At 33.6% G+C, this 13,729-nt stretch overlaps 1 protein-coding gene across 1 annotated transcript in view; it reads left to right on the forward strand.

Annotated features, from left to right (window-relative positions):
* The first annotated feature begins 479 nt into the window (after nucleotides 1-479).
* LOC114337852 (protein still life, isoform SIF type 1) overlaps nucleotides 480-13,729 on the forward strand; it is a 160,618-nt gene continuing 147,368 nt past the window's right edge. Inside the window, exon 1 of the mRNA XM_050656121.1 lies at nucleotides 480-769. Coding sequence (XP_050512078.1) covers nucleotides 663-769 — 107 coding nt within the window. The 5' untranslated portion in view covers nucleotides 480-662. The remainder of the gene's footprint in view (nucleotides 770-13,729) is intronic.

Raw genomic sequence — 13,729 nt, forward strand, 5'->3', positions numbered from 1 at the left:
GGTCTACAGACTTTATACACATACACCATTTTTTTAAATTTTTTATGAGCTATATTTTTGCTAAGAATATTTTTTTCGATAAAATATTTCCTTTTTGAGTTATTTGCGGAAAACCGTCTAAAACCGTGTTTTCTTTTGTTGAAAAATGAACACATTCGCTCGCATAATATAACTCGAGAAGTGAAAACTTTGTGAAAAAACTCTATAAAACAAAAGTTGCAGCCAATATTTCGTACTTATTTTGAACATACATATATTAATTTTTTTCACCCCGAGAAGGGGTTAAAGTCACCCCCAGGGCAAAAGCACGCATCGGCACAATATCACTTTTCTTCTTTGAGGTGTTTTATGTGTATGCCAAATTTATGTCAGTCCAAGCGGTTCTTTAAAATGTACAGCAAAAACCGTGAGTAAATGGACTACAATAATATCCACCTACTGTACTGATTTCGCTTTCTCTTCGTCTGTTTCAGCAGCACAAACACGGCAAACCCGGCAGTGGCCACCATCACCATCAGCGATCGCAGTCACTGAACAGGGGCGTACGCGGAGTGTCAGGTGCAGGCGGCACTCAGTGGAGTTCGACGAGAGGGGCCACCGGTGAATTCGGCGACATGTGGTGACAAAGGGGGGCGCCGCAGTGCCAGTGCCCGGCAGCTTCGATGGGCAACAAGCTCAGCTGTTCGTGTGCCCCCATTTTGAGGAAGGCGTATAGGTACGAGGATTCGCCGTGGCAGACATCGAGGCGACGGGACGGACATCTGTTAAGGTGAGATGATTTATTTTTATACCATTGCATTGTCGACAAACAGTCTCGAAATATATTGAGACCTGTTGGTTTGTTGATAACAGTTTTATTGTAATCCAGAGGTTGCGTACAATTTGTTTCATTTTTATTTTTCACACATTTCAATTATAGATTTATTAGATCACTAGGTTATTACTTTGTATTTTTTTTTCAGATTAATGTTTGATTATAAGATTTAGCACGTTTTTCCTCACATTGACATGAGGTAAAAGTAAATGAATCTGAAACCTGTGAACAGTGCCGCGCCAGCACGTGTTAGCGCCTCTGTGCAAAACAATGGCGCCTAAAAATCGTTAAAATAATTTAGAAAAAATAAATCTTTGGCGTATCAACATAAAAAATAAAGATACAGGTAAACATGAAAATAAATATCTATTTCAGAAAAAAACCGCTTCTAGCGCTTTCAGTTCGGAGAATCTTTTTATAACATGACTTTTGAATATCATCTAATATTGACGATTCTATAGAGATGTTAGATAAATTTGTCAACCGTTCTTGACTGATGGTTCATCTTAAATAATGTTTTATAGGTTTCAGTTTAGAAAGAGATCGTTCAGCAGTGGCAACAGATATGGGCAGAATGCAAAGAGCTGTTGTTAAATTTGGGTAAACTTAAGTTAATTCAAGTATTATTCCAGTTCTCAATACAAGTATCAATTCAGAGATGCAGAGACATCAGTTGCGACATATACGTATGTCGGTTGATTACGAGATAGCATTTGATCGGGTACAGCCCGCCAATATAATGTACTAAAAGAAACAGGAATTAAGAACCAAGATCTGAAAATAATTTGAAACATTTACTGGAATCAGACTGCAAACCTCAGAGTTAAAGGTGAACACATCGAATACGTGAAAACCGTGCGTGTCATCGTTATTTAATTCTTTTAACAAAGGCTGGAACTGTATAGTTCATATATTTCTTCAAACAAATCGTCTCCCTCTATTTCTAGATAATCATTAAATCTCAGTTCTTTTTCAAATTTCTACACAAAAGTTTTATTGTGATTTTTCTGTACTGTCGTTCAAACTATGTAAAGATTTTAAAGAACTAACATGATTTTCCATTATGAAAATCTTTATTTACTCACATTAATGCTTGCTCGAGAACACAATAAGAGAAATTAACTTTGTATAACATTTTTGGATCCAAAATCGGTTCGTCTTTATGGTAATCGAACTGTCCAGCTTTTTTTCCGAAGCCGTAACTGTGTGGCTGGTTGATAACTGGGCTCCACATCCAGTTTCTCTGCAGTTCCATTTGCTGTAGTAATAACATCATTAAATTCGCTATCACTGTCCGAAACTCGAGCAACAATTGTTTTATCTCTAGTAAAGCATTTACGGCCAGCTGCATATTTATTGTTTTTGATTGACAAATTTTGCTAACGAAGTTAACTTTCATCAGAAGTTTATACAATGGTTATGTAGACTGAGCATATGACTGTAGATGTTGATATTTTATCTCCTAAACATCTAGATTGCTATTTTGAATCACGATCTTTATCCGAATGTGTTATATCACATCATAACAACTTTCTGACAAAATTTGGTATAATGGGTTAAAGCATCAATTCTGCTGGACCAGCGTGTATTAGATAAATGCTTTAAAGCCAGACTTGCAAAGTGTTGTTTTATGATATCCCAACATTTGGTAGAAAGTGAAAAAATGGGTAATTGTTATTTTGACCCGCCTAAAATTTTTGTGAAAGCTCTAGTGGCGCCCCTTAATTGCTGGCACCTTTGTGCGTCGCACACATTGCACACGTGGACGGCGCGGCCCTGCCTGTGAACACTGTGGCGTGAAAGGTGTAAAACTGTATTATAGTACCAACATTAGACAAGTTTTAGGTAGTTTTTGACACCTATGTGTAACCTTTTGTAAATTTACCTTATCGGTCCGTGGCCTAGTCTTGTGTTGTACTAAAATGTCCTGATGGGTCCCTGAACGAGAAATGTGTGTTTCCCAGTAAATGTTCCTTTTGTTGTTCCTTTGTTATAATTATCGATTTTTTCTTTTCCGATAGTTACTTTCGATATTTAGATATCGAAAGAGCCTAACACGAGCATCAAAGATAATAATATATAAAAGAGTGATTAGACCGGTGCTCATGTATGGGTGTGAGACGTGGACTCTGACCAAAGCAATTGAAAGAAAACTTAGATGTTTTGACAGAAAAATCCTCAGAAGAATATTTGGACCTTATCACGACCTTAATAGGAACCAATAACGAATGAGAACAAATTCTGCGGTGAAGTAGATGTATAGCAAGTTAATCTGGGAGGAAGCATCCACAGGAAGAAGATCTTTAAGATGTCCACGAATGCGATGGAGAGACAATATATAGTCAGATTTAGGCCCGGCGCAAATTGAACCTAAGCGAGACACAACCTGCACTGGCTAATTGCGTATACAGTTTTGCGCATCCTACTATCATTGCATTCGTTCGAAGGTCTCGCTTGGGAACGTTTGTCATCGGCGTACAGTTTTCTTGGGCCGTGGGACGCGTGACTCACCACCAGATGTTTATTTTTATTTATTTTTGTTTGCGAGATGGACTTATCTGAAATGAATACGGATGGTACCTAAGTACAATTTATTATGATAAATAAAAATAATAAGTTGACATAGCCAACACCCCGAGTGAAAACGGCGTTGTCTTTGTCATTAAATTCTGATAACTTTTGGTAGACTAAATAAGCGGCGATACGAAAATAATAATCAAAGTTATTACAAAAACACATTATTAGAAAAATTAGGTGAAAAATTATTCATGTTACTTAAAACCGTGATCGATAAAAATATCGTATTACCCTCAAATTCAACTTGTCGGCATATTACATTTTTGTTTATTACATTTTACATTTTTATGCTTAAAAATTAAAAACGAAATATTTAGATAGTGTTATTTTTTATGACCGATCAGTAGCGGAGGGATTATTAATTATTATGACCCGCAGTCATAGGCGTAACCAGGATGATCCTAAGGGGGGGGGTTACAACTACCTGAAAGGGGGGGGGGGGTTACAACTACTGGAAGGTCTCTGAGGGCTATGGTGTTAAGCGTATAAAGCTCAAAGTACATCCCAATGGGGGGTTACAACCCCCAAAACCCCCCCTGGTTACGCCTATGCCTGCAGTAATATTGTAAATGATTCCGATCCTGCAGTAATTGTAAATAATTGTGATCCGAGCAGTAAATTGAGGAATATGAGTTATGACCGAGCAGTACAGGAGAGATTATTTTAAATATGTAGGTATTATGTGCAGAAATAAAATACTCAGGGTGTAAGATATCTTTTTATGCACCCGCTTATGATCAAATTCGATATTTTCGAAAGTCATACCGCTACGACTACGAGGGATGTGTAAGATATTTTTAAAACGTTACTAGTTACAAGTACGGAAATACCGATTTTAAGTTGCCTACACAATTCAGTACAAGGATCAGATACATCAGTATTTTGTAATCAGTATTTGTATTCAGTACCACTGAGAACCGGTATCAAAAGTAACCGTTACACGTCCGCAGTGATTTTGTCGTGGAGATTATTTTAAATATGTAGGTATTATGTGCAGAAATAAAATACTCAGGGTGTAAGATATCTTTTTATGCACCCGCTTATGATCAAATTCGATATTTTCGAAAGTCATACCGCTACGACTAGGTACTAGGAATGTGTAAGATATTTTTAAAACGTTACTAGTTACAAGTACGGAAATACCGATTTTACGTTGCGTACTCAATTCACTACAAGGATCAGATACATCAGTATTTTGTAATCAGTATTTGTATTCAGTACCACTGAGAACCGGTATCAAAAGTAACCGTTACACGTCCGCAGTGATTTTGCCCGTCTCTATTCGCCACGTCTATAGCCAACGGTTGGGTTAGGTTGTGTTCAATATGCGGCACGCTAGAAAAATAAATGCACGGATCACCCGTCCCGCCGGAGCAGGTTGTGTCTGGCTTAGGTTCAATTTGCGCCGGGTCTTAAGAACAATAGGGCTACTCACTGATCCAACTGATATTTAGATGGCAACTGGCTGAATCACTAATGTTCATGCCAATAAAAAAAATTAGCAGTTATGGGAAGTATTAAACTGGCAATTTAGAGATAAGATGATTTTAGTCATTTTATTAAATCCCCCTTCTTGGTATGCTTGTAACTTCTACGTGTTTATTCTTCTGTTTTTCAGTTTTGAACAATGTATTCGCTATAATAAAAATACTCTTTTGCAAAAATTCTATAAGCTTACCATTGCTGTAGTTTCTATTTCCCAGACCATGTCTTCCTGTACATTCTTCTATTTCCCCAATCTTTGCGTTAAGATCTGCCATTGTAACATCTTGCGTTTTAATGAATTTTAAAAAATTTCTCCAGAAAGTTATAAAGAGCAATATCTACACTTTTTCACTTACTTTATCCATGATAAAATTCCCTTCTAGGTTTGTGACCGTCAACAATTTTAATTCAGAACAAAAAGCAAAAACAATTTCAAATAGTTTTGAAGAAGACGAAATAAAATGTATCTATGCATTTTTAGTTCTCTAATAGAGTACAAGGATTGATTACCTTTTTTGTAGAGACCTAAAACTTCTGATATTTTTGGTGATTCGGTAAAAATACCAAATTTAAATGTATTATTCAGGATATGCATTAGTGGAATCGCATCATCAGCAATGGTTTTACAGCCATTCGTGAGTCTTTACCGCTTTTATTATGTATTACCTTCCATTTTTTCGATCCTGTTCCACTATTTCTCATTGTCTCTCTCCAATTTTCTCACAGATCCTCTCTGACTACTGTTACCACCTTTTTATAGACGATTCTACATACTTTCTAATCTTTCACAAAATAGCCCGATCCAAGAACAATCTGATACTTTTCGAGTTATTTAATGTTCATTTTTAACAAAGAAAAACATGTTTTTGAAAGGTTTTTCGCAAATAACTCGAATAAGTAAGTATTTTATCGAAAAAATATTCTTAACGAAAATTATTCATATAAAAAAGTGAAAAAAAAAAATGGTGTATACATGAAGTCTGTAGACCCAGTAGAAGCAGAGTTGCAGCTAATGAAAAGTAGGTTCTTCTTCGTCAAATTTCAAATCGAATATTTCAACTTGAAATAACCAAAAAACGGAGCACTTTTCGAGGAAAACTTATTACAACTTTTTTAAAGAGAAAAAAATAGGTTTATTTTTGTTTTTGAAAAATTATTACTAATTTATTACTAATTTCTACAGAATCAAGAGTCTTTCGGTGCATGTTCTAAAAGATTTACAATACTGATATAGTCGCATTTTCACTGGTGAGGGTATTTTTTTCTGTGTATGAATTTTTTGACGGGGCGCATTCACCATTGTAAATGTTAATAACCAAAGTCGGGCAAATATGCAGGCTGAAAAGGAAGATATATGCGCATATATATATATGCATATTATTTGTGTCAAATATGGATGCATATGCATTTATTTATGTGAAATATGCATGTATATGCATGTACTATTTGTGTCAAATATGGATGGATGTACATAATATTTTAAGTATGAAAGTTGTCGTGGTAATATTTTATTTTTCACCAATTCTTTGAAAAGTATAAGTGGTTCGGAAGAATCTACTGGCTTCAATTCAGCAAAAATTTCTGCATAAAACATGGCAGTTCATTAAGTTCTCATCCAGTAACAATAGGTTTTGGTGGAAGAGCAAGATTCGGCAAATGTTCTTTATACAACTGATACCTTATAGGTACTTTAAGAGATATTTTGTTCATATTTGAAATAAAATTATTAAAGAGGAAATTTATTTCAATTTTTTTCTGCGACCCTATTTCAACCATGTGCTAGGCAAGTTGTATGTACTAAACGAGGATACAATTTTTATGGTGCAGCATCTGAAAGAAAATTAAAAATTTTTCGTTGGGAACAGCTAAAGGAAGAAAAAAAAATGCTAAATTGTCTTGCAAAAACCTTAAAACTGTTACCTAGTGCTTACTTGGTTTTATTCAACTTATTGGAAGCATCTAAACGCAATTTACAAGCTTGCCCATTTTAAGAGATCCGATTAATAAATGTGCGTTGTAACGTCCAGAAGAATCAATTGTTTCATCCACACATACATAAAAATAATTGTCTCCTATTGTCTCTAATTTTATGTTGCTCAGTACCGCAGAATATACCTACAGAATCGACCTCGTTTCTTCTTAAGCTTCTTTCACTTGGATTATTCCATTTGCAGAATTTTCCAAGAAATATTCGCAAATTTTCGTTTAATAATTTGGACAAAGATATATTTTAGCTTAACAATGTTTCGAACAAATCATGGTTAAATGTCTCGTGCTCACTTGATTTCCGATTAGTTGATTTTAAGCACCTAGATATCGAATCTTGTTTTTTCTCTCCCGATTCTAATTTATTTTTTTTATCAGTGTGTAAAGCAGTTTTGCAATGCTGGACTATTTGGAATTTTTTTTCGCATGGAATCTGCAAAAAAAATTTCTACAGTAAATTAAATAATTTTTAGAAAGGGGTTTATTTAAAGCATTTTAAATTAAAAATGTATGTGTTTTGGTTTTTTGATTATTTTTATGCAATTTAAAATATTTAGCTTTACTTTGTATTTACTTACTGCATGCTGAGCATAATAATTTTCCCATATCAATGACCAATTCTGGCTGCCTTGATTCACACAGAAATATCAGGTACGAAGGTATTTGAACCATGAATAAACAAATAAATTCGCTTTGAAAACCTATTATATGCACTTTATTTTTAAATATACCAGTATATGCAAAATTCAAAAGAAACTACAAAAATATGCAAATGCATATGCATATGCACTATTGCATATTTGCCTGACTCTGTTAATAACTGATGTAACTTTGAACTACTGTTAGTCCAGAAAGCCACTGCGCATCCGCTAGGAAAAATATTCTGATTCGGATTTTTCGCACAGTCTTAGTAAAAAAATACTCCTTTTAACACATTTGTATGTTGACAGGTCCAAAAGAGGGTCACAAATTTTTTAAACTTTTTTTTTGGTTTTTCCCTAAAATTATTTTTTTGCATCGAACAAAGTTGTTTTTAGTTTTTTTGGATCATTCCAAACAGAAAAAGTCTTTACTGACATTTCGATAAAGTTAATAGTTTTTGACATATAAGCGATTAATAATTAAAAATTGCGAAATCAGCTATTTTTAACCCTCAAAAACTGTGTGAAAAACTCAAAAATTTCAATGTTGCCAAGGTAGATAGATATTCTTTATTCATCGATTGATGAAATCCCAAAGAGTTTTTTTGCAACACGGTATCGAACACCCCTTTGTTTTTTAATTGCCAATTAAGCGCCCGCTACACTATTTTCCACCGTTGCTTGTATGTAATATGCATAAATGTATGTGCGGAAAAGTATTCTGATTAAATTATTTTTCACCATCTTGCTTGAAAAGGTTCCCTATTAAGAAATTTGCATGTTGCCAGAATCAAAAATTGGTCAAAAACAATTTTTTGTAAACATAAAATGTTTTTCGATTTCATTACATAGTTGAAAATAGTGTCGCATCCGCTTGAATAGCAAATAAAAACAAATCGGTTTTCGATTTTGTATTGCAAAAACTTCTCGGGATTTCATCAATCGATGTTCATAGAATATCTACGTACCTTGGTAACATTGAATTTTTCGGTTTTTCACATAGTTTTTAAGGGTTAAGGATGGCCGATTTTGCAATTTTTAAATATTCAATCGCTTATATCTCGGAAACTATCACATTTAGAGAAAAGTCACTTAAGATTATTTCTATTCGAAATTATCCCAAAAATCTAAAAAAAATTGTCGGATGCAAAAAAATAATTTTAGGAAAAAAAAACGTTTAAAATAATGACTGCTTTTTGATCCTGGCAACATGCAAATTTGTTAAAAGGGGACCTTTCCAAGTGGTGAAAAAAAATTAAATCAGAATATTTGTCAGCACATATATTTACGCATATAACATTCACATGCAACGGTTGAAAATAATGTCGCGCCCGCTTGATTAGCAATTAAAAAACAAAGGGATTTTCGATATTGTATTGCAAAAACTCTTCGGGATTTTATCAATCGATATTTAAAGAATATCTACCTACCTTGGCAACATTGAAACTTTCAGTATTTCACATAGTTATTGAGGGTTAAAAATGGCCGATTTCGCAATTTTTAAATTTTTAATCGCTTATATGTCAAAAACTATCAATTTTAGAGAAAAGTTACTAAAATCTTTTTTGTTGGAATGATCCAAAAAACCTAAAAAGACTGTGTTCGGTGCAAAAAAAATAATTTTAGAAAAAAAAACAAAAAAAAAGCTTTTAAAAATTTTTTGACCCAATTTGTTTAAAATTGAATTGTTCATTAAAAATTTACGGTCGCTATAATAACCACAATAATTATGATACATGAGAATAACTATGATTTTTGTATGAAAAGATACTGTACCTATCTAATATATGCTACAAAATTGAAGCACTATTTAAGCGGCTTCAGGAATATTTTAAAATTATAAACAATTTTTTGCCTTATAAACAAAGAGAATATCTCGGGAAAAATTAAATTAAATTAAATCATGAAAACGGTGTTGCAAAAAAAGTGGTAGGACGCTTCTTTTAAAAGAAAAAACGATTAATTGTGATTTGTGTTTCCTGAGATACAACCGGTCAAATTTGACCGGCATTTACGGCAAAGATATGAAAACTAGGATCATAATTTTTAAACCATCACCTTTTTATTTTTATCCTCATTCTTTACACTAATTTTCATATCTTTAAAATAATCATAACATATATCATTATAATAAAAATTATCGATATTACGAGTGAAAATTGCCAAAAATAGCAAAATTCCAATCAACAATTCGGTTGGAGAAAATGTAATCTCAAAGTTCAAAATCGGTATTCGTTAAAAAATGCATTTTCTCGGCTTTCCATGGAGCAATTTTCTTCATTCTTTTTTTGTTCCCAAGTAACTCGAGTAGAGCCATCTAACTAACGCATTATTAAATGTCAAAGCTGCTTTTGTTTTGTTATAATAAATTAATTTGTTTATTATAACAAAATTTGTAGTTTGTTTAAATAAAGATTGTTTAAATAATTATTTAGCTTTGAGAATATTCGTGTTTTTAACATTAAAAGGTACACTTGTAAGTTTATCTAAAAAAGTCTACAACTGGAAAAATATGTAGTTTTGTTTTCTTATAAAAAAATTAATCTATTAAAACAAAACAAAAGCAAGTTTGACATTTAATAATGCGTTAGTTAGATGGCTTTACTTGAGTTACTTGGGAACAAAAAAAGAATGAAGAAAATTGCTCCATGGGAAGCCGAGAAAATGCATTTTTTAACGTATAGGTACCGATTTTGAACGTTTAGATTACATTTCCTCCAACCTGATTTTTGATTGGAATTTAATATATACAGTCGGAAAAATGAAAGGATACCCATGAACGAACATATAAAATACGCTGTATTTTGCTGTCACCGTGTCACAAAGAAAATTGCCCAGCGTAAGTACATGTAATAAATGTACTTGCGCTGGCCAATTTTTTGTATGACACGGTGACAGGAAAATACAGCGTGTTTTATATGTTTGTTCATGGGTAATCTTTCATTTTTCCGACTGTATGTTATGATTATTCTAACGATATGAACATTCTTGTGCGAAAAGGGAATAAAAATAAAAAGGTGATGGTTTGAAAATTATGATCCTATTGTTTATATCTTTGCCGCAAATGCCGGTCAAATTTAACCGGTTGTATCTCTGGAACCACTCATCACAATTAAACGTTTTTTCTTTTAAAAGAAGCGTCCTGCCGCTTTTTCCAAAACCGTTTTCATGATTTAATTTAATTTAATATTTTCTGAGATATTCTATTTGTTTATACGCCAAAAAATTGTTTATAATTTTAAATATTCCTGAGGCCGCTTAAATATTCTAATTGCAATTCTGTAAAGTACATTAGATAGGTACAGTGTCTTTTTATACAAAAATCATAGTTATGTATCATAATTATTGTGGTTATCATAGCGACCGTAAATTTTTAATTAACAATTCAATTGTTGCTAAACTGGTCATTCAATTTCCATCGGCTTCTGAAATTATAATTTATACAAAAATAGCTTTTATACTACCAAGTTATGTAATTATTGATAAACAATTACTTATTTAAAATTTTAGTTGAAAATTAAAGATTTTGTTGAAAAAACCCGCATTTTCCGGGGAAAATTTTCGTCGAAGTAAATCGGAAAAACACGTCTCTATGCAGAATTTAATTACGGTGAATTTTTATTTGGGTGTTTTTAGTGTAAAGTTAAAATCTTTGGAGTTATAGAGCAAAATTTGAAAAAAAAAACACGATTTTTGGGCGCCATTTTGTGTATAAAAAAGTAGCACACTGCCTGCGGACTTTGGATACCTATATTATTAATGTATACAATCACAAGATTCGAGTCCAGCAATAAAATTGCTGGTAAATAACTTTTCCTTGTATTTTGCTAATTAACCCAGAGTACAAAGAAATAATGAGAACAACAGAAATGAAAACCCTAAGATCCATAAGAGGTATCACACTCAGAGATAGAATACGAAACGAAGACACATTGAGAGAGCTAGGCGTTCAAGACATAGTGAAATGGACAAGAGCACGACGATGCATGTGGAGAGACCAAGTAGATCGGATGGACCCTGAACGTATGGCAAAATTGGCGAAGACACTAAACAACCCAACACCAAGCGACCCATAGGAAGACCCAAAAAACGATGGCACGAGAGCTGAAGCTCCGGATCTCAGAAGAGACTGTAACAGAAGAAGCAGGCCATAGTCCTATTATTAGAAGAAGAAGAAGATATCGACAAATTCGTCCAAATAAAAATCATGATAGAAATTAATTTTCTCCAAAGTGTATAAATTCCTATTCGGCCAAATACAAACACATTAGCCACCTGCAAAATAAAACGAAATTATATTTGCTGGAAAATCAATCTTTAATTTATTTCACAGAAAGTATAATATTTAAAACGAAATAATCCAGTGGGATAATGGGGTTTCCCTTCTCGCTGATCGGAACAGCACAGCCACACGGGCGAGGGATCTCTGTATTGATCTTTTTCAAATTGTCCCGCATTCCAGAAAATTTCATTTATTACTTAGCAGGAAATACCTTAAATATGTTCGGTTGATTTTTGTTGACAACTTTTGAGGTTACACGGAGCAAATTGGTTTATTCAACAAATTAGAATTATTAACTTTTAATGGACGTTATTTATTATTGAAAAAATTTCGATGATTAGTAATTTAGAAAACGTCACAGTTGACAGTTTTTAATTTTTGCTGAAAAAACCTCATCAAACCTAATTTAGTGTGAAAACAGTTGTTAATTCTTGTTAATTTTTTATTTATCGTTGATAAGAAGTCGAGGTCCGCTGGGATGAACAGCCTCGGCTTCTTTTCGCAGTGAATATCTGTTGTGAATTTTGTTGTGTTTGACATTTGATTTTTTGGAAGAAAACTTAAAATAGACAAATCTGTGATTATCGTTCGAGGTGAACGGACGACTCATCCAAAGGGTAAGGGCCAAAACTATCTATATTTCCCTGTTAATTTCTAATTTGCATCGACTGGCATAGATTTTAAATTCGTCAATCTGCCGCATAAGATGGAGGAAGAAGTTCCTCCCGATCCTCCTCCACCACCTGACCCTCCTAATAAAATCAACCAACATGAATGTCAATCTCAACCTCCAATTATTCAGAAAAGTCTTAAAGGAAAAAAACAAATACTATTTTCGGAGACCGACATAGGTCCTTATGAAGTATTTGTACAGGGTCAGGATAAAAATATTGGAGATTACCACGTGTTAAGTATAGCTAAATCTATTTCTGTTTTAAAAATTAAAGACATCACGAAAATCAGTAGAAAAGGTAAAAACAGGATAGGGGTATTATTTGCCACTAGAAAAGCAGCCAACGATTTCGTTGTGAGGAAAGATTGGGAAGCCCTAGGGTATGACGTGTTCATTCCATTTCATCAGATTTCTTGTAGGGGTATAGTAAGGGGAGTTAACAAAAGATTCACAGAGGAAGAAATAAAGGAGGCATCAGAAACCAACTTGGCTTTATGTAAGATATTAAGTGTAAAGCGAATGAACCGGAGAGTACAAGTGGATTCAAAGGTTGAATTTGTCTCCACGGGAACTATTAGCATAACTTTTTCAGGAAAAACTATTCCTAAAGAAATTTCCATATATCAACTACCAATGAGGGTCACACCATTCATCAGCCCTGTTCTTCAATGTGGAAATTGCTTACTTTATGGCCATTCTACGAACCAATGTAGAGGAAAAAAGAAATGTGCAAGATGCGGAACTTCTCATGAGGATTCTTCATCTAATACGTGTACAAAATATTGCATTTTCTGCAAATCTTCTGACCATGAATCAAATAGTCGTAATTGTAGAGAGAGAGTCAGACAAAAAGATATTAAGGATCTAATGTCCTTTTCTAATCTATCTTTCTATGAGGCAAGTCAGCAGGTTCCTAGGATCCATAATATTTCATCTTTAAACATAAACGATTTCCCCCCCTTACATAGCGATCAGAATAATTCTAATGGCATCTTACCACAGGAGAGGAGGTCTGCAGCCTCAGCTCAATATTCAAAACCTTTTAGTCAAGTCACTCAATCTCCACCAAAAAGAAGAAGACCTTCAATACAAGAAAATACAGGTTATGATAAAATCTCCCACCAAAGACTACTTATTAATCCATCAGGTAGAAGAATAAATGAGCCTTCGACTTCAAAATTCAATCCTGCTCACTCTGATTCTCAAATCACTAACTCACAATCTTTATCCCAACTTCATTTGGATTTCAATCAGGCCATGTCTATGCTGAA

Source organism: Diabrotica virgifera, chromosome 7 (assembly GCF_917563875.1).
Source record: "Diabrotica virgifera virgifera chromosome 7, PGI_DIABVI_V3a".
NCBI classification, from domain to species: Eukaryota; Metazoa; Arthropoda; class Insecta; order Coleoptera; family Chrysomelidae; genus Diabrotica; species Diabrotica virgifera.